The sequence below is a fragment of the Vipera berus genome, assembly GCF_964194415.1.
Source record: "Vipera berus genome assembly, chromosome: 3".
NCBI lineage: Eukaryota > Metazoa > Chordata > Lepidosauria > Squamata > Viperidae > Vipera > Vipera berus.
The window spans coordinates 46,796,091-46,818,594 of record NC_138204.1 but is presented as its reverse complement, the minus strand read 5'-3'; the positions used below and the strand labels follow the sequence as shown (position 1 = coordinate 46,818,594).

The 22,504-nt window shown below is 40.3% G+C and overlaps 1 protein-coding gene across 2 annotated transcripts in view; it reads right to left on the bottom strand.

The window, feature by feature from the left end:
* The window catches only part of ETNK2 (ethanolamine kinase 2), a 35,747-nt gene that overhangs the window by 11,415 nt on the left and 1,828 nt on the right, over window positions 1–22,504 (bottom strand). For both annotated transcript variants that reach the window (XR_014025855.1, XM_081323165.1), the window contains exons 2-5: window positions 4,994–5,253; window positions 2,865–3,002; window positions 1,253–1,401; window positions 1,004–1,087 (exon numbers count right to left, since the gene is read on the bottom strand). Coding sequence is in view for 1 of the 2 variants with exons in the window: in XM_081323165.1 (XP_081179291.1) it covers window positions 1,004–1,087; window positions 1,253–1,401; window positions 2,865–3,002; window positions 4,994–5,253 (631 nt within the window). In the remaining variant the exon portion in view is untranslated. The remainder of the gene's footprint in view (window positions 1–1,003; window positions 1,088–1,252; window positions 1,402–2,864; window positions 3,003–4,993; window positions 5,254–22,504) is intronic.

The following is a 22,504-nucleotide window of genomic DNA, read 5'->3' as shown; positions in this document are numbered from 1 at the left end:
ACGTGCTACTGCATAAATCCTCTGTAAGTCTGACGCAGCTTAGATTTCATGATCTTTACAGAATAGATACATGCTGAGCTGGGAGCAGACCTAATTAGCCATATAGTGATTTCCTGTATTTAAAAAAAAAACCATTCATCAGAGAATTAATAGAGAAATCTAGATAATTACACTCAGGTCCTTGAAAAGAAGTTGGTTTCTAAAATCCATCCTTAAAAAATCAGAATTGCTGAAGAGAGAGAGAGGATCGATCAGGGAAGGGAAATCGTCTTACAGTGACCTCAAAATGGCTGTTTAACGTACTATTATTTATTTATTAATTTATTTAAATTTATTGGCTGCCCAACTCCAGTGGACTCTCTAAGCCAGGGGTGTCAAACTCAATTTCATTGAGGGCCGCATCAGCATTGCGGTTGCCCTCAGGGGGGCGGGTGGGCGTGGCCTGCTGGGTGGGCGTGGCCAGCTCTACATCGTTCGCATCAAGGATGCCTATGGGGGCCTGGGCAGGAGTGGGACAGATCTGAGGGTCTCTGGCAGAAGTGGGGCCGTTCCCTCACTGTTTCCAGGATGGCTTCGCAGGCCGCATGAAACCACTTCGCAGGCCGGATCCGGCCCCCGGGCCTTGTGTTTGACATGTCTGCTCTAAGCCATTTATCACTACAGATAGTCTTATCAGCAGTTTGTAATTTAAAGCAAACTTTCTAAAATGTAAGAATTAGCATTATTTGAGCTTTGCCTTCCCTTCTTTGAATCTGCTGGGAAACAACATGGCAGCTAGTAGCCCAGAAACAACTCCCACATCTTGGAGCAAAATAGGTTGGCAAAGTGAGTGGTTTACAGATACTTGGCAGCCGGTTAAAAAGCAGCCCCTTTTGCAAGTAATGAGTTGCTGCTATTACTATCGGAGAAAAGTGTTATGTATTTAAAGTTTAGATATAATAAGACATTTCCTGCTTCTACAAATGTAGGAAATGCAGGGGGAGGGGGAAAGATATCCACTCACCTGCAAATTCATTAAAATGATTCCCAATGTCATATGCTTGATAATTGTAGCCAGTATATTCATAATCTATGAACCGGACATGACCTGAAAAAGTAAAGCCAGAAATTGTTGAAAGTGAGTTTCTAGTAGAGAGGCTTCTTCTGGAAGAAAAATTCATGTGCAACTCTCATTTTTATCTTGAATGATTTTCTAAAATTACCAGTGCTTGGTTTGCAAGTATCATGCATGTATGAGAACGAGAGAACAAACCTTCGGCTTTGTTGTAGATGATGTTTTTGCTCAAAAGGTCATTGTGGCAGAAGACGATTGGAGACTGAAGCTGGGAGAGATGTTCTTTCATCCAATGAATCTCTTCTTCTAACACCTCTAGGCTAGGAATCTGCATTTCCTGAAGGAAGCTTGAGAAGGAAGACAAAGTGATGCCATGGCCACTGGGAGACGGTAAACCCTTCTTTTTGCCGGTCTTTTTTTCTTAAATTAGTACAGGAAGGTTTGTGAGACAAGGCTCACTTTTTCTAACTGCTGGTCCCCATTAGGAAATAGTAATAATTCTCTACCCAATGTATATGAATTTGCCAAATAAAGATTTAAAATAGTAAGTTTTCATTAATTAAAAGTATTCATCAATAGTAATTCCGCTCCTAGCTTCTCTTAAACCACCTCTGATGCTACTATTCACCCATAGTTAAAAACTGTTTATTTTATTTTTATTTATTTTAATTCCATTTATATCCCGCCCTTCTCCGAAGACTCAGGGCGTCTTACAAACTTAGCAGTATATACCAAGTTAGCAATTGTTTTACAACAAACATTCATGGATGATTTAGGCCAGGGGGTCTTCAAACTTGGCCCTTTTATGACTTGTGGATTTCAACTCTCAGAATTCCTCAGCCAGCGTGTCTGGCTGAAGAATTCTGGGAGCTGAAGTCCACAAGTCATAAAAGGGCCAAGTTTGAAGACCCCTGATTTAGGCTTACTTTCTTTCGAAGGTATTTAGTCAATGGCAAAGAAAACCCAAACCTTACTATACTGTGCTCAGACGTCTTGCCCTTTTGCCCATCTGTGCAAGTGGACTACCGTAAGTAGAAGAGCAACTCAACAGGAGAACTAGAAGCATGCTTCTGGAAAACAGTATCAGTTATACACAGATGGGAAAATCTTGGAATATTTGAAATAAATGTGCCTGACTATAGCTTGCTATAAGAACTTGCAAAAAAATGGATCGTACTGCGGAGTGTCCCCTACAGAAAACTAATGTATAATTGTGCTTTAAATGCATAGAAGGCAAATAGGCATTTTGTTGAGAGAGAAAAATCTATTTCAGAATGGGTGCTCTTGTTATTTATTGCACAATATGATGCTAGATGAACTTCTAAACCTTTTTTTTATTCTAAAGCATGTAAAATTTGTAATAGTTAATTTTCCTGCAACATAAAAGACTCTGACCTACTGTATACTCTTTGAGGTCTGATATTTCTACATTATTCAGTATTAAAACCCAGTTGTTCTGTCTCTTGGTTTTCTATATATGTTGGACTATATTCTGGACATCAGGTTATGGAAGACAATCAAATATGATAAACCATATACAGGTAACCTCAGATTTCAACAATAGACTAGACAAATTCATTCAATTAATTCGTGTGTATCCCTTCAGTTTTGAAAGTTCAAAAAATTTGTCTAGGATCCCACCATAACTTTTATCATTTTGGGGGTTTTGTTTTAAATGAGAACAAATTACTTATCTTTCCTCGATTCATTGCTTATCCCAGCATTTTACACTATATGCTTAAAATAATTGCAATTCTGTAACCAAAACTGTTGAGTAATTGTTGTATTCATTTTTTTATTTTTTATTTACCTGGAATTTGATGCCTTTTGGGCAAACTCAGTTTTCACAATATTAAGGTACTTGTACAATCTGTGCCAAAGACAAGGCTTGGGGAGACTCCCATTGGTGTGAATTCTGTGCATTTTTGCCATCTCCTGGGCTACTAGCCTAAAACAAATCACAAAGATCGAACAGTTCAAGAGCAACACACTACTTTTAATGTAGCCACTTATGGAAAAGAGGGAGACAGTTTCATGTAGTGGCTATGGTGCTGGACAAGACGTGGGAGATTGGGAGCTTTGGTTGTCCCTTATCCCTGGAAGCTGGCTGGCTGGCTGACTTAGGCCAATTCCTCTTAGTCCAAAACAATGGTCTATTATAGGGAAAACAGGAGGAAGTAACATTATGCATGTTACTTGGAGTTGTACAAATTAAAACGGCAACAGACAGAGTATACATACAAAAAGCTAATCTGGGGGTTCTGAGCTTGGTTATTTTCTTGCAAATGTTTCATTACCAAACTAAGTAACATCATCAGTGCTAATCTGGAAAAGCCAGCCAGATCTGAATTAATTTATTAAATTATTTTTGTTTATTTAAGTACTTTGTCTTCAAAATGTTCCATAATTTTGCCTGCAAAAAAATAAACACAATATATCCAGTTCATTTTCTGATAACTGAAACGGGCCCACAAAAATCAGCAAATATTGTACTTTACTGTTTGTATCCCAGTTCCAAAGAATCTACCATGACAACATATCTTACTTAACTTACTTTCCAACTTTATTATTATTATTCCATCATCATCAATAATAATAATAATAATAATAATAATAATAATAATAATAATAATAATAATAATAATAATAATAATAATAATACTCTGGATAGATGGATGCTCTGCATCCATTACCAGAACTTTCCCCAAATTTAGCAGATGGGTTCTCTGATCCAAGAGAACATTATACAAAATATTGTTTTAAATATGCTAATTAATTTCTAGTTAGATATCAATACAGGCAAATATTTGTGGCTCAGGGTTGAAATGAGAGGTCCTTGATGCTCTCTCAGCTTGTTTCTTTTCTTGCAGATGTTTCATTATCCAAACTAGGTAACATCATCAGTGCTAGTGATTGTGCTAAGTACAGTACCAAAGTAATTGATCAAAATTATGAGTTATTTTTTTTATTTTATTTAATCCCATTTATATCCCGCCCTTCTCCAAAGACTCAGGGCGGCTTACAATTTAAGCACAAACTAATGTGCTTAGCAATAGCCTTCATTCTATGTATATGCCTGCTTATTAGGGCTTTTGGGCCCCCCCAAGCGGCTTTATTACAAAGTCAGCTTAATTGCCCCCAACAATCTGGGTCCTCATTTTACCTACCTCGGAAGGATGGAAGGCTGAGTCAACCTTGAGCCTGGTGGGACTCGAACCTGCACTAATTGCAGGCAGCTGGTGTTACTTAAGGAGTTATTGGGATTCACACATAATACTTTGGGAAAGCAGCTTTCTGTTTTACTTACTAAGAGTTTTCCGAAAGATTTGATAATGACATCCATAATCTCCAGCCTGTATTAGTCTCCCTTGGCTGTGGATAATGGAAACCATAGTTTAACCTATCTAAGGGCATCCTCTTAGGAAAAAATGTTGTAGGAAAAAAATCTGCAAAAGAAATACTCCTTGTAGTCTTTGCAACTAATTTGAAGATCAATAAATGATCTAAATGGTTTCCCAAGTGTCTTTATGTTTCTTAACCTGTCACAGGAATTGTGTTTCCCATTAAATGAAAATGACGTTTAAGCATCTTCACTGAATTTCAAAACATGCATCAGCTACAGCCCTTTTTATTCATTCAAAATTTTTAAAACAAAAGCGTCTGGGGTGGGGGCAGAGAAAAGAAAGGGGACTTTGGTAGGCTTGTATCCTGCCATTGAGACAAATTGACATTGAAACACTGTTACACAAAAGCTAGGACATGTCTGAGCATCTCTTCTTTTCTGCATTATTTCTGAAGTTTTTTTTTTTAGCTGGGGTTCAGTAACACTTCAGCTATATCACCACAATAGCATTACGAAGCCAAACTAAAAGCAGGGAGCAAAAACCTTTTCTAATTAAAAATAACCATCAGATTTATTGGGCAAGGAGGTACACATACCTGAACATACTTGGCTCCCGGATATGTTCTGGTCCCAGAGCCTTCCCTGGCATGAACTCATAGCAATATCCATTCTCAAAAGTGCAGAAGAGATTGGGAGCGCAGCCGTTGTCCTGAAGGACTTGGAAATGTCTCAGCTCATTGGCTCGGTCCACAATAAGTTCTGTTTTCCTTCCATAGACCCGAACTAGGACTGCATCTCTCATATTCTCATCTGTGAAACAAGCCATTAGCTTGTTGGTGATGCCTTCAGTGAAGAGCTTAGACAGGGACAAAAAGAAAGGCAGGCTGAACAACCACAATTGCTCTTGAAGGACAGTCCAATATAACATTCAGCTATCTGAGGCTTGAGAGTTTTTTAATGTGTAACGAGTGAGAGGTCACAAATTTTGGCTTTGCATTATATGTGAATGGATCATTATGGGATATTCAACAAACCATGGATTAAAAAAAAACTTGGTTTTATGTTACATATGAACCAGACCAAAGAGTAAGAAGCAAGTGTCCTAGTTTCAACTTGCTTTGTGGTAAAGAATACATTTGGAAGAAAGGTTGTACACAAATAGTGTGAAATCTCAGTTGTAACAGCTAAAAAATATTATTACTATCATGTCTTGGACCTTCCACTTTTGAAAAAAGATGTCAAAGTCTTCTCTCTCCCTCCCTCCCTCCCTCCTCCCCCTTGATGGTGCCACTCCCCTAAGTTATCACTTTGTTAGTTTCATTCTTCACAGCTGTAGACAATGCACAGTGCATTCCATCAAGCCCCATCAATGGCTAAGCTAGTTGAGGCTACCAAGAGTTGAGAACAATAAGTTAAAGACATCTATTGCATGTGTCTGGCCTGGATTCTACAGCCTCCAAATGTTTTGGACTACCATATCTTATGCTGAGGATAGGAACAGCATTGGGAAGATGATCAAAGGTAGAGATCATGGCAATGAACACTTTGGGACCATAAAGGGATGGTGTTCATCTGTTTATCTTTTGAAGATATACTCTGGGAAGGCAGCTTAATATAATGAAGTAGGGAGACTGTAGCCCTCTGGGCTAGGTTGGGCTCCTAAGCAGCTGTAGTTCAACAGCACCTGGAAAACTACAGATTTCCCATCCCTGGTTTGAAATGACACTTAAGCCAAGGTTAAATTGATGTTCCTAATCAATTACAGGCAATTCACTGGGCATCCTTGAGCCAGCTGTCACTCACTGTCTTAGCTTAATAAACTTCACAAGACTATTTCAAGGGTAAATGAAAGGAGGGAGGAGAATATGAATGCAACCTTCAGTTCATTGGAGAAAATATGAGTTACATATGCAATAAATAAATTGGACTTGGGAATTTAACCAGGGACTTAGCTCTTGTAAGCTGAAACTTGAATAAAAAAGAGATTTTATTGAAAATAAGCATCTATATTTTATATTTGTATGAAAATCAGCAAAGCAGCACATAAGGGGAGGAAAAAGGAAAATATGGTATACCGAAGCCAGCTAATTTAACAGTGCTATGGTACAAGCTGAATGAAAGGATGGGTTAATATTACTGTCATTAATTCTTGTCCTTTGATAATGTCACAGATGATGCAAGTTGAATTATGATATTTTAATTGCATGGCACTCAAAAATAAAAAATCAAACTCAAAATGATGAGTCATCCAGGATTCTTTAGTTAGAATGTACCAAGGCTGCATACATTTTAGCAGAGTTAACTTCATGGGCTAGAAAGGGAAATGTGGATTTTCAAAACAAGTTGTTATTTTCCTGCTCACCTGCACTATGGTGCTGAATGGATTATCCCAACAGGTTTCCTTGAGCAAAACTGCTCACACCAGACATAATGTATAAAATGCATCAAGCTGCTTGACAGTGAGAAATCCTTATTTTAGGGGAAGATCGCAAAAGGAAGAATATGTACGCATCTTTGTAATAGCATCAACCATATAAATACATTTCTTAGCAGTGATAAACAAAAATACTCTGTGGATTATCTTTCACTGAGAACTGCCTCCCAAACTCATGTTCCCCAAATATATTTAAAAAGACTCAAATGTCTATACACCAATGCGCAGAGTATGAACAGTAAGCAGGGTGAACTAGAAATTCAGGTAAATGAGGGCGGATATGATATTGTTGCCATTACGGAAACATGGTGGGACGAAACCCACAAATGGAACACACAGCTAGAGGGATTAAATTATTTGAAAGAAACAGACTAAACAAAAGAGGAGGTGGAGTTGCTCTATATAAGAAATAACTTTTATCTCTACAGAAATAGAGCACAACAATGATGAAAACTGTAAACTTGAATGTATTTGGGTCAACTTGAACTTTGTAAACTTGAATGTATTTGGGGGAAAAATGACATTGCCATAGGTGTATGCTATAGGCCGCCCAACCAAGCAGAGGAAATAGATGAACTTTTTGCTAGTCAATTAACTAAGGTATGTAGGAAGCGCATCACAATAGTAATGGGGGACTTTAATTACCCTGATATCAACTGAGAGACAAATTCTGCACCAAGTGGAAGATCTAACAGGTTCCTGACAAACCTAGCAGACAACTTTCTCTCCCAAAAAGTAGAGAAGGGAACTAGGGGATTAGCCATATTGGATTTAATTCTCACTAACAGAGATGAAATGATAGAAAGTGTCGAAGCCACAGGAACCTTGGGAGGAAGTGATCATGCAATATTGGAATTCAACATTATGGAAGCACAAGCAATAGAATACAGCCAAACTAGAGTCTTGGACTTTAAAAGAGCTAATTTCAATAAACTTAGAGAGACCTTGGGAAGAATTCCATGGATGAGAATCCTAAAGGGGAAAACAACTCAAGAAGCTTGGGAAATTTTGAAAAGTGAGATAATAAAGGCCCAGTCTAGCACAATACCAACAAAGAAGAAAAATAACAGCTTTCAAAAGAAACCAGCATGGCTGCATAAAGAACTCTCTGATAAACTGAAAGATAAAAAGGACAAGTATAAAAAGTGGAAAGAGGGGCACATAACTAAGGCAGAATATCAGCAAACAGCCCATGCCTGCAAAGATGAAGTGAGGGAAGCTAAGGCTCAAAAGGAAGTAAGGCTTGCGACCAAAGTCAAAAATAACAAAAAAAGCTTCTTTCAACATATAGGAAACAAGAAAAAAGTTAAGGAAATGATTGGTCCATTAATGGGGGAAAGTGGCAAGAAGGTGACAAGCAACAGGGAGAAAGCAGAACTATTTAACTCATTTTTGCATCTGTCTTTACACAAAGGGAAAAAACAGTCCAACCTACCAAACCAGTGCCATAAAAAACAGAATAGAAACACAAGTTAAGATAGGCAAGAAAATGGTAAGTGAGCACCTGTCCAGCCTAGACAAGTTCAAATCACCAGGACCAGATGGATTACACCCCAAGGTTCTCAAGGAACTGGCAGATGTGATCTCAGAACCACTGAACTATATTTTTCAAAGATCCTGGAGCACTGGGGAACTACCAGAGGAATAGAAGAGAGCTGATGTAGTTTCCATATTCAAAAAAGGGGGAAAAATAGATCCAGGAAACTACAGACCTATCAGCCTGACCTCAATACCTGGGAAGATTCTGGAAAAGATAATCAAACAACAAATCAGCGAACACCTTGATGCGAACAAAGTTATCACTAAAAGCCAACATGGGTTTGTCAAAAACAGATCATGCCAGACAAATCTTATTGCATTCTTTGACCAAGTGACAAAACTAGTGGACCAGAGGAATGCTGTAGATATAATTTACTTGGACTTCAGTAAGGCATTTGATACAATAGATCACAACCTACTACTTGGTAAGATAGAAAAATGTGGGTTAGATAGCATCACCACCAGATGGATTCGTAGCTGGCTGACAGGCCGTACTCAGCGTGTGGTCCTCAATGGAACTGCATCTACATGGAAGGAAGTGTGTAGTGGGGTGCCCCAGGGCTCTGTTCTGGGCCCAGTGCTCTTCAACATCTTCATCAATGATTTGGATGAGGGGATAAATGGGGAACTCATCAAATTTGCAGACGACACCAAGCTGGCAGGAATAGCCAATACTCCAGAAGATAGGTCCAGGAGGATCTGGACAAACTCGAATGCTGGGCACTATCTAACAAAATGAAATTCAATGGTGAAAAAAGTAAGGTTCTACGTTTAGGCAGGAAATATCAAATGCACAGGTATAATATAGGTGGTACCTTGCTCAATAGTAGTAACTGTGAGAGAGATCTCAGAGTCCTACTGGACAATCACTTAAATATGAGCCAGCAGTGTGCTGCAGCTGCCAAGAAAGCCAACACAGTGCAAGTACTAATACCACTCTACAATGCCTTGGTAAGGCCACACCTGGAATACTGCATCCAGTTTTGGTCACCACGATGTAAAAAAGATGTCGAGACTCTAGAAAGAGTACAGAGAAGAGCAACAAAGATGATTGGGGGACTGGAGGCTAAAACATATAGGGAACGGTTGCTGGAATTGGATATGTGTAGTTTAATGAAGAGAAGGGTGAGGGGTGACATGATAGCAGTGTTCCAATATCTCAGGGGCTGCCACAGAGAAGAGGGAGTCAAGCTATTCTCCAAAGCACCTGAAAGCAGGACAAGAAGCAATGGATGGAAACTAGTCAAGGAGAGAAGCAACCTAGAACTAAGGAGAAACTTCCTGACAGTTAGAACAATTAACCAGTGGAACAACCTGCCTCCAGAAGTGGTGAATGCTCCAACAATGGAAGTTTTTAAGAAGAGACTGGCCAGCCATTTGTCTGAAATGGTATAGGGTTTCCTGCCTGACCAGGGGATTGGACTAGATGACCTCCAAGGTCCCTTCCAACTTATTATTATTATTATTATTATTATTATTATTATTATTATTATTATTATTATTATTATTATTAATAATAATAATAATAATAATAATAATAATATTATAATATTTGATTTGGATTCTATTTTTCTAAAATTTCTAATGTATATAGACAGCAGAATATACAACAGCAAAGTTGAAAGGAGTATAAGCAATCACTGCACTTGGCTTATTTTTAATGTAAAGCACCTGGGCAATCATTCTGCACTGAGAAACACGATTTTAAAAAATCACCAAATTCAGACCTGTAGTCGCTCTTAATGGGAATTTATATGCCTCTTCTAATTTACAGATGCATCTCTGAATTAGGATAAGGAGAATTCTTTTGCACTGTATTGCGAAAATGCAGATCCAATGCATTTTATGTTCAAACTTTGAAAATAACCATAAAGAGAGCTGAATGGCCCTGGGTCCCAGATCAATGGAGATGTCTCCAGTGAGGAAGCTGGCTGTACTGCTTGGACTAATTCTCAGAAGCAAACAGAGGGCTTAAAAAAAGACAACTGTCCCTAATTTGGCTGGTTGCCTGAACAGATGGATTTCTCCTTTTTCTCTTGCTTATAAAACAAGCTGCTAGACTTCCATGTGTTTCTGAGTCCACAGGATTTGCCCAGACCAGTGTTTCTCAACCTTGGCAACTTTAAGATATTCTAGCTTAGGAATTCTGGGAATTGATACCATATACTGTATCTTAAAGTAGTCAAGGTTCAGAAACGCTGGCCCAGAGAATAAGAATAAATGGAGAGTTCTTGGATTGAAGGAATAATCAGACTAGACTGGGTCTGGGCCCAGTGAAGGAAGTTAACGCTAGGGATAAATAGTCAGTTGGCCCAGTATGATCTTGATACCAAACTGCTCACAAAAAGAAACTGGGAAGATATCCAAAGAAATTGGGAAGATCATGATGGATAAGTGATAAAAACTTGGCACACAAAATGCAAAGTTCATTTGTTTATTGCTGGGAGCTGAGATTGAAAAGATCTCATGGGGGGGCAGCTTAGTGGAAATATCAGCTCAGCCTGTGGTTGCTTTAAAAATGGTAAATTCCATCCTTGGGATCATTAGGAATTGAAAATGTAACAAGTTAATTAATAAATCTTACAACAATCTTCCTGGATCCAGGTAGAATAAGAAAAATGGCAAAAAGAGGCAACCCAAATAGTTAGGGGGCTGGACCAGTGGTTCTCAAGCTTTTTTGCCTAATACATTCTTTCTGACCTTTCTTTTTTTTATTATGGTTCCCCCCCCCGTCCAGTCCCCATTACTGGATATGGACATAAGTCACTAACTGGTGCATGTTCCTATATCAATAAGAGTCTATAATACACTTTTCTATGGCTCCCTCAGTACATGCCATGGCCTATTATAGTTTTTTTTAACCTGTGGGCTCTCTTGAAACACCCTAGGGCCCTCAGAAGACCATATGGACCCTAGCTGAGAACTGCTGGATTACAGCCCCAGCCCCAGCCCCAGAAACAATAGCAGCATTGTTTAAGTAGGGATGAAAGCAGATAAAAAGAGATTGATTGATTGATTGATTGAAAAGACTTATATGGCTGTCTATCTTAAGACAGAAATCTTAAATAAAATTTAAACCTGGCACCTAAACCATCCTTTCCCGATGCATCCAACAATATCAGACTGACCCTAACCTCATTTTACCTAATGCTTTGGGGGAAGAGTTGGCACTTTACAGACTTCCAGATGGCTAAGAGCAGTGCTTTTTTTGTAAAAGAAAAAGGTGCCGGAACTCACACACATCATATAACCCGCCTTGCCTACCCTACAAGGTTCCATCCAAAAAAGGTGCCGGAACTCCGTTCTGAGCGTTCTATGAGAAAAAAAGCCCTGGCTAAGAGGTAAGACCTGCCTGTTTTCACGGGAAAGGGCATTCCACAGGAGAGGGGCTGCTATGGAAAAAGGAACACTTCCTACTAGTAAGTCCCAATAGATGCCAGCATTTAGGGGAAGGCGCCTGGAGAGTGCCCATCCTATCCAAACTGGTGGGAAAGTAGACACTTTTGCCCAACATAAAAAATGTGAATACATTTTTATAAGATTTTCTTTCTCTCTTAAATGCATAAATGACAATTAAGCTAAATTTGAGGAGATTGAGGGCCAATAAAAAGAAATACACAACACATAGTTAAACTGAAATTTGCTGTCATCTGATGTAGTTCACCCTCGCCCCCACCCTTTCAGATTTTTAAAGGGGGGATTATACAAGTTCATGGAGGATTGAACAATCTATAGCTAGTAATCTTGATGATTGTTTTTCACCTCCTGTTCACCAGCAGCAGACTTTAAAAACAGCTGCTTGAAAACAAAACGAGATTATTGCCACTCTACCTGCATTTGTGAGTTTGCCATTGCATAATAACAAATGCTCAACTAAACAGTTGGTAGTCTAATTCAGCAAGCAACTAATATTGTCATGTTCTCGTGTTTCAGAGTGCCACTTTAACTATGGCAGTGTTACATCCTCAGGTATTTCTCTTATGGGTTAGGCTTCAAGTGTTGTACAACCTGGATGGCTTTTTTTAGTAGAACTTCTACATCCAGCCCAAGGAACTTCACATCAAACAGTAGTTCAAGGGCATAAGCATGCACACCCAGGGTAAAGCAGGAAATAAATCCATGCTACAAGTCATTTCACAGACCCTTTCCGACAAAACCCATGAAACCTATTTCTAGAAAAGCTACAAACACACACACACACACACACACACACACACTTCAGAAATGAACAGGGTCTGAGAGAAGAGAAGGGTCTAGTAATGTTGGGAAGAATTAATTTTTTTGAACTCCAAGAAACGGAGCATCAGTGTGAAATTATCTCCTTTCCCCTCCCCAATATCTCATATCTTATCATAAACAAAATCTAAAAATCTCATTGTTCAGTCTTGATCAGCAAAAGTCCATTAAGGATTATCAGAGATAACATAACATAAACCAACTTTATATTCCTTTCTTTTACTTTTAACAATCTTAATCTTTAGTCCTTTCAAAGAATACTTTAGAACTTGGCTTCTTTTTATTTTTCTTTGTCCCTTCTCACAAACTTCTTTTAACAACTTTTTTTTTGTAAATTCAGTATAAGAAAGCTGTTATTTTTTGGTTTGTTATTTGTATACCCCTTTTAATTGTTACGACAACAGCTTCAAACTCATTTGTATATTCAATGTAGCATCTTTTTCTACATCATTTTTTAACTTGTCATTTTAAAATCCACTTTCAGATCAAACTTGGCCATTTTAAAATCTACTTTCAGGTACTTTCAATTTTGTCCAGTAAAACTTGTTTTTTGACATAACATCTTTTAAACACAATCTATCATATAATGGCAGATACTCTTAAAATTAACTTTTGGGTCCATTGTTCACATATAAAATCCAATGTTAAAGTATTTTGCTCCATTCTACTGTAAATTAGTAAGCCTAATTTAACTGTTCTTTTCCTTCAGTTGTAATATTTAGTTCCTTCTAGTGGCCAACCTTTGAAGTTTCATCCTATTTTTTTTTATGAATTCAAAACAACATTTTCCCATGGGAAGGATTCTTATAATTTCAAAATCTTAATTTAAATCGACCTGGACTCTTAGTTTGTTTATAACTTTCTAAACTCAATGTTCTAACCATCTTTTGTTGTTTACTCCCCACTCCCCAGAATTTTTTTAAAAATTCTTAAGATTTAAAACTTTTCTTTGCTGAAGACTGAAGGAAACTCCTTCACTGTATTAAACTTTGCCATTCTGAAGGTTCATAATAGTCGAAAAAACAGTCAAGAAGCAATTTTCAAAAGTGATTAGAAAAGTAAGCATGTGAACCTCGTATCCTTTAGAAAGGTGCTACACTGCAGTTAGGACTACAATGATATTCCCTTCTCTCCCAGAAGTCTAAATCTGCTGGAGACTGCTGTTTGGCAGTGTCTTTATGAGGAGCAGCTGACTGTAGCACTTGTTAGTGATGCCATTCCTATCCTTGTCTAGAGAGGAATTTACAAAGAGTTGGTCCATTCACTGCTCTTCGTTCCACCATGGTCACCGGCTCTGCTCTCAATAGAGCCATCTTTGGTTCATTATTTCTTTCCTGAAAGTCACTCAGTTTCTCACTCAATATTGGTGTATGACTTCCTTATATATTTTGTCTGCTGCTGAATACTCTGCGCCTCATAAAATAATAATTTCAAACAGACAAGCACCTACCAGTAACATTCAAACAAACACGCATCTGTTACACAACTTAACAGACTTAACAATTATCAATAACAAAAACAAAAAGTCTGAATAGCAGATGTGATAGTACTTGGAGACAGCAGAACAGAAGAGAAAGAATTGGAGAAAATCACAAAATATAAAGACCTACAAACAGAATAATTGTGGCAAAAGAAAGCAAAGATAGTACTAATAGTAATAAGTGTCTTGGATGCAATCTTGAGCAAAGACTTGATAGGTGGCTAAAATTCAAATCCAGTCTCAACATCTGACTTTTTTATATATAAATGCCAAATAAGAGGTGCATTTCATGAACATCAATGTAAAAACTCTTGTTCTTCTCTTACTAGTTCTACTCCTTTTGCTCATATAACATTGTTTCCCAGGTCCTATTATAACTTGGTCTGTAATTATACATAAAGACATGCAATTAAAGCAAGCTGTACTAATCTTATTTATCTCTGCCTCTCTCTCCCTCATGTTCCTGTTTCTTCTCCCATGTTTTTCTATTGTAAGTTCTTTTGGGAAGAGACTTATCTCTTAATACTCTTTAAAGCAGGGGTCCCTAACCCCCAGTATATGGACCAGTACCGGTCCATGGCATACCAGCAACTGGTCCGCAGAAACAACCAAAGCCCCATCCGTGGATGCAGGCAGCACACAAAACCACACACTCTCCAGTCTGCATAAAAATCTTTCTCCACCGAACCGGTCCCTGGTGCCACAAAGGTTGGGGACCTCTGCTTTAAAGCATTATGAACAAAGACAATGTTTCATAAAGAATGGCAACATCTCTTTGCCCTGAAGCAAGTGTCAAAATCCCATCTGCTAAAATATGAATGAGGAGTCAGTGGTTTTCCATATATTGAATAACTTTTTCCCAGGAGTCTCGGTTAGCATCAATGATGGTGAGGGACGATGGGATGTAGTAGGGCAACTTCTAGAAAGGAGAAATTCCTTATTCCTCTAAGAGACTTGATACAAGTCTAAGTTTACTCCAAAGGTTGCTCCACTGAGTTCAGCAGGGCATCCTACCAAGTATATTCATTCATTCACTACCCAGGCTTATTTTGTCTATTGTTATATTTCTTGTTTACTGAATTTATATATACCATTAAAAATGGAAGAACTAAAATAAAATATAATACAAGTAATAAAATATTGCGATCATCAACTAGAGGTGCTAGTCTTATTGGGCATTTTGCTTAGATGAGCATGAAGTAAGACTCCTGAATGCTGCAAGAAATCTGGATGCTTAGGATCTTTATTTTGTCTGACCACTGGAGAAAAATGCTTTCAGTTTGCTCAGCTGTAAAATGGGACAGATGATCTTTTGAGATGAGCTGCTAAAAGAGGCCAAAGGTTACTTTATAGTCTTCAATTTATATAAGCCTTCAATATCTTGACTATATTACTATTCCCAATGCTAGGAGCCTGTGAATAATGTCAATGATTGCAATAACCATGTGCACAACAAATCATAGCATGTCACTGAGACAGAATGAGGGGTTATTGTGGGTGGGCCTCCATATTTTTCTCATCTTCTTTCTTTTAAGCACCTCAATTCACCCTCCCCAAACTAAACTCTTTATTCCAATTCTGCAAAAATAGGGCAAATCAATGGGTAGAAGAACAAATCTTTGGTATAAGGCTTGATCTACAGACAAAAACATTGGAGGTGGGTTAACACAAGCAACACGCTGGCTTCCTAGGTATACAGTCATGTCTTCAGGGACTTACAAAAGGCCAACATGATCAAGACCAATCTGATTTCTGAAGGAATGATGTTACCTGGGTGTCATGACAGAAAAGGGTCTCTTCCTGGTCCTGCTAGAATAGGGGTAGGCAACCTCGGCTCTTTTATCACTCATGGACTTCAACTCCCAGAATTCCTGAGTCAGCATTGCTGGTTCAGGAATTCTGGGTATTGAAGTCCACAAGTCATAAAAGAACCGAGGTTGCCTACCCCTGTGCTAGATGATTCTTCAATGGACAGGGCTTGTAGTATGCTTCTCATGCTGAATCTGATGAGATGGGTGGATACAATTGGGGCAAGGCAAGGCAATCCCACAAATAATTCCCACCTAATGCCATAAAGGGCTTTGCAGGTGACCACCAGCACCTTGATTTGAATCTGGAAGCACAACCTGGTGCAGGGATGGGGAACCTTGGCTCTTTTATGACTTGTGGACTTCAACTCCCAGAATTCCTGAGTCAGCATTGCTCGTTGAGGAATTCTGGGTATTGAAGTCCACAAGTCATAAAAGAGCCAAGGTTCCCTACCTAGACCTAGTGGAAGCTTGTGGAGCACAGGTGTAACCTGTACACTTAAAGGAGTGCCCATAATTGCCCACAGCACAGCATTTTGTAACAGCCTCAGTTTGGGGAGGGAGTGTCTTCATGGACTGCTTCATGTGGTAACCAAGGCATGAATGATTGTAAGGAGAACACCTAATCCACAACAGATGTCATTGGTGCAGAAGCCAAAGGTGTGCATGCATATATAAACAAACTACTGTATCCTAGAGAACTCATAGCATTAGTATTTTTCCCCTGGCTCTTCATAGATGACCTTTCCCATTTATTTTCCCACTGCTTTTTTCCATTTGATTATACTTGACAATTTATAAATTTGTAATGATCCTTCTGCCAGACTCCCCAGGCTTGCTGAGAACCTGCTTGCTGAGGGCACCCAGCCAAATTGGGTAGAGAATCATAACCAACAATCCTGCATCCTTTCAGAATCACACCAAACAGGGGGTTGGGTTTATCATTTCTCCCCAGTCAATAACAGTGATCATAGTCCCCTCCTCCTTTTCCATCTGCTGTAGCCTTTGCAGTGATGAGTGCTTTTTCTATTAGCCATCTAGCAAAATATTCCTTCAAAAATGTACTTCCTAAACCAATAATTGAACCCACTGGCAGTGTACAGTATTTGGGGTACAATATTAGACCAAACAACAGAAGAAAAGGATTTAGGGGTGCTCACAGCAGATAACTGCAAAATGAGTAAACAGTGTGCAAGGCAACTGTGAAGACAAACAAAATTCTGGGATTGTCACTAGAGGGATCGCCAGCAGGAAAGAGGCGGTCCCTGATCCCATTACATTGGGCTTTAGTCAGACCCCATTTGGAATACAGTTCTGGAGACCTCACTTAATTTTTTTTTTTTTATAAGATTGAGTCCAAAGGCAAACAACAAAAATGTCGCTCATCTCCAGACTCTGGTGCAAGGTCTGTGGGACGAAATGTATCAGGAGAGATTGGAGGAACTGAAGATGTACAGTGTGGAGAACAGAAGGGACAGGGAGGGGGACATGATTGAAACCTTTAAATATATTAAAGGTGTGTGTAAGGTTCTAGAAGGCACTATTTTCAGTATTAAGCAAATAGCAAGAACATGGTGGTTTTACGGTGGTTCTCCTCTTACCTCCAGGGCCGCTCGCAGTCGGTGTTGACAGGAGGGCAGAGATCTGCCCCGAGGTCTCTCATTTGTGGAGTCCCTCAGGGGTCGGTTCTCTCGCCTCTCCTGTTCAACATCTATATGAAGCCGCTGGGCGAGATCATTCGTGGTTTTGGGGTGGGGTATCATCAGTACGCTGATGATACCCAACTTTTTCTTTCCACCCCGAACCAACCCAGTGATGCCCTCTCCGTGATGTCCCGGTGCCTGGAGGCGGTCCAGGTCTGGATGGGGAGAAACAGGCTTCGTCTCAATCCCACCAAGACTGAGTGGCTGTGCATATCGGCATCTCGGGTTAACCAACTTATTCCATCCTTAATGATGGGGGGTGAGGTGTTACCCCCCGTCGATAGGGCTCGCAACTTGGGCGTCCTCCTGGATTCACGGCTCAATTTCGAAGACCATATAGGAGCCGTGACCAGGGGGGCTTTTGCCCAGGTTCGCCTGGTGCGCCAGTTGCGTCCCTATCTGGACCGAGACGCCCTACGCACAGTTACTCATGTGCTTGTGACCTCCCGTTTGGACTACTGTAACGCTCTCTACATGGGGCTGCCCTTGAAGACCACTCGGAGGCTTCAACTGGTGCAGAATGCGGCCGCGCGAGTTGTAATGGGGGTTTCCCGATACTCCCATGTAACACCTCTACTCCGTGAGCTGCATTGGCTTCCGGTTGCCCTCCGGGTGAAATTCAAGGTGCTGGTTATCACCTATAAAGCCCTACATGGCCTGGGTCCGGGATATCTGAGGGAACACCTGCTGCCGGCATCAAATGCCCTTCGCCCAGTGCGCTCCCACAGGGAGGGTCTGCTCAGGGTCCCGCCGGTAAGAGACTGCCGGCGGGTGACACCCAGGGATAGGGCCTTCTCGGTGGGAGCGCCTGCCCTCTGGAACCAGCTGCCGGTGGAGCTGAGAACTGCCCCCTACCTTCGATCATTCTGCCGGGGCCTGAAGACCTGGCTCTTCGAGCTCTCGGGCCCAGACTGAGGAGGAATTTTTAATTTGGGGTTCTTTTTAACTGACTACAGGGTTAATTTAATATTTTTTTTAATTTGGTTCTTAATTTTTGTATTTTGGATTTTTAATTCCCTGTAAACCGCCCTGAGTCCTCAGGGAATAGGGCGGTATATAAATATAACTAAATAAATAAAATAAATAAATAAAATGGGGGTAATAACCTCAAAATGACAAGAAAGAGGTGCTGTGAAGAATCACTTCACAGAAAGAGTAGTGCAAGCTTGGAACCAACTTCCAGCAGAGGTAGTGGGTCAAACATCAGTAACTGAGTTTAAACATGCTTGGGATAAATACATGTCTATCATCTGGCAAAAATAAAATAAAATATAAAATAGATAAATAAAAAAATAAAATAAATAAATTAAATTAATAGGAAAACGAACTAACAAACAAAAAACTCAAACAGCAGATGGACCACTGGGTCTTTTTCTGCCATCAGTTTTCTATGTTTCTGTGAATAGATGAATCTTTTTAGCTTAGTAAATTACAGCAGGTAATTATAGCAGGTAATGATGCTGTAGCAATAAACTTGATACTTGATGCTGCTCTAATGTGGTTTGGAACTTCTCAGAAGTTTTTTTCCCCCAGATAAGTTTTTCCCCCAGATAAAGTCTTGTTTCTAAGTTTATTTTATGTGGACCCTGCCTTAGAGCGGGAATAATATTAGGAAGAAGTGTGTGTGTGTGTGTGTATGTTTGTATGTATGTATGTGTGTGTATATATATATATATATATATATATATATATATATATATATATATATATATATATATATATATATATATATATATATATATATATATGTATGTGTGTGTATGTATAAGTATATATGTATATATATGTGTGTATATATGTATGTATATATGTATATATGTATGTATGTATACATGTATGTATATATAAAGGTAAAGTCGTTTCCAACTCTAGGGGCTGGTGCTCATCTCCGTTTCAAAGTCGAAGAGCCAGCGCTTGTCCGAGGACAACTCCGTGGTCATGTGGCCGGCATGACTAGATGCCAAAGGCGCACGGAACGCTGTTACCTTCCCACCGTAGTGGTCCCTATTTTTTTACTTGCATTTTTACGTGCTTTCGAACTGCTAGGTTGGCAGAAGCTGGGACGAGTAACAAGCGCTCACTCTGCTACGCGGCACTCGGGATTCGACCCGCCAAACTGCCGACCTTCTGATCGGCAAGCTCAGCGTCCTAACCCACTGAGCCACCGCGTCCCTTCGTATGAATATATACATATATGTACATATACACATATATACATACACATATATACACATACACATATATACACACATACATACTGTATACACACATATTATATACATACATATACTGTGTATATATATATATAAAGGTAAAGGTAAAGGTTCCCCCGCACATCCGTGCTAGTCGTTTTTGACTCTAGGGGCCGGTGCTCATCTCCGTTTCAAAGCCGAAGAGCCAGCGCTTGTCCGAGGACATCTCCGTGGTCATGTGGCCGGCATGACTAGACGCCAAAGGCGCACGGAACGCTGTTACCTTCCCACCGTAGTGGTCCCTATTTTTCTACTCGCATTTTTTACGTGCTTTCGAACTGCTAGGTTGGCAGAAGCTGGGACCAGTAACAGGCGCTCACTCTGCTACGCGGCACTCGGGATTCGACCCGCCAAACTGCCGACCTTCTGATCGACAAGCTCAGCGTCCTAACCCACTGAGCCACCGCGTCCCTTATATATATATATATATATATATATATATATATATATATATATATATATATATATATATATATATATATATACACACACACACACACACACACACACACACACACATACACATGTGTGTGTGTATACATATATATATATACATGTAGCATATTTTATTTTACTCATAAGAACGTTATCAACATTCTTTCTTGTTCTAAAAGAAATGAAAGCAAATGTCCCTTCTTCATATTGAATTAGAACTGGTAGAAAAAAAATAGAACCAGTAGAATTCTCTGCATGACACCAGGACATGGTTTATTTTCACTTATCATAATCGAGTGAGCTTTCCCCAAAGGCCTGAGTCCGCATCTGCCTTCCTCAATGGCATTTTGAATGCAGCAACATAGCTACTCAGACTCCAGGGACTTAATGAAATGGAAGCTTCCCAGAGACCTTTAGCTACACTTGTTTATTACTAATGCCACTTGTTGAAGAAAAAAATTAAAAAAGGGGGGGGGGGGGAGACAGGATCTTGAGCTTCAGCAGGCCCAGGTATATTGCTCTCTGTGGTGGAAGCCCATCCAACCCCCAATCAAAGTACATATTACCTAAGCCAGTGATGATGAACCTTTTAGAGACCAAGTGCCCAAACTGCAACCCAAAATCCAATTATTTATCACCGGGTGCCAGGTGGGTGTGGCCCACTGGCTGGGTGTGGCTGTGGTGGTCATGGCAGATTGGGTGGGTGTGGCCAAGGTGGGCGTGGTCATCTCAATGTTGCTCGTGGAGAGGGACGCCTGTGGTGGGTGTACAGGGATGGAGGAGATCCAGGGGGTCTCTGGCAGGTGGGGCGGTAGGCAGGAGGCTCGTCCTGCAGGGTGAGGCAAGGCAGGGCAGAGCGGGGACACCATTGCCATGGGGCAAGGCAAGGGCTGGGGCGACTGCTGCCTGACACCATCGGCCCCGCACACACAGGCCAGCGTGTGCACGGGGGCCAACAGTGTCCATCAGCAGCCGCAGCCTGCCGGCCCCTCAACCAGCACCCTCTGGGGCTCCGCAGCCCATTGCCAGTAGTTCAAAGAAGCCACCTCTGAGCTGGATGGCCGGCTGACAGCTGAGGAGACAACGCAGTGGGTCATGCCCAGGAAAAGGAGAGCATGTGAGGCCAAGAGGGACGGGCCGTGGGGGGAAGGGAAACCAGCCGTCCTGGGATGCATCCGGCCACATGGGACGTTGGCGAGTTAGCAGGCGGCCGCTTGAAGAGGGACAATTGCCATCTCTGGGGCATGGTGAGCATGCCCACAGAGAGGGCTCTGAGTGCTGCCTGTGGCACGTGTGTCATAGGTTCGCCACCACTGACCTAACCCAAAGGTGTTGCTTAGTATGCATGTCTCAAAAGCATCCCTCACTTTTCTTGGCAGTATAAAACACTGTAATAATAAATCGCTCATCATCTGCTGCATATCTATATCTGCTGCCCAACAAGGCCCCCATTTGTAGGGCAATGGTTGGTTTTGCTTGTCAAGATCTCATGGTGGCAGGGGAGTATCTGGGGGCTCACAGACCGGGCTGAGGAGCCTTGCTTTCTGTCACATTCTTGGAAATGGATGTAGGAAAAAAATGGGTCTTCATTACGGAGAAAAATATCTCAATTGATTTCCAAACTGTGTTTGCCCTTAGCTATTTAAGTGTAAAGATAGTTCTGGAATCCAGGTTTAGAAGCAGCTTAGAACAGGCCTTTTCCAAGGCAGTGTTGCTCTTTGCAAGGGAATATAAACATATGCTTTTCTTCTTTTTTGCTGGCATGGATTCAAGAACGAGGAACAGAAATTCTTCCTGCTAAAGTGGAGGTTCACTTATTAACCAACTTCAAAGTATCTACTTTGGTAATAGAGGGATCAGTAATTGTCATTTAGCAAGGCAAGGATGATTACACATTCATGTATGCAAAATAGAAATTGTCAGTTCGTCCAGAGCAAGATCAGACTACATACTATTTTCAGTATTTAGAAGATGCGTCAAGTAAATCAAATGTGTTTCTGTTTTCTTACAATTATTCAGCATAATTATCCATATGCCCAATATGTACAACTACTTAAAACTATGAGTACATGCACAAAGTTGCAATATTGTGAGACTGTTTCATTAAATGCTTTGACTCAGGGACTGGGTGTTGTATTTAACGTAAGATCTCATTCATTCCAAAGAGCACAACTATGGTACTATAAAGGTAAAGGTTCCCCCGCACATGCGTGCTAGTCG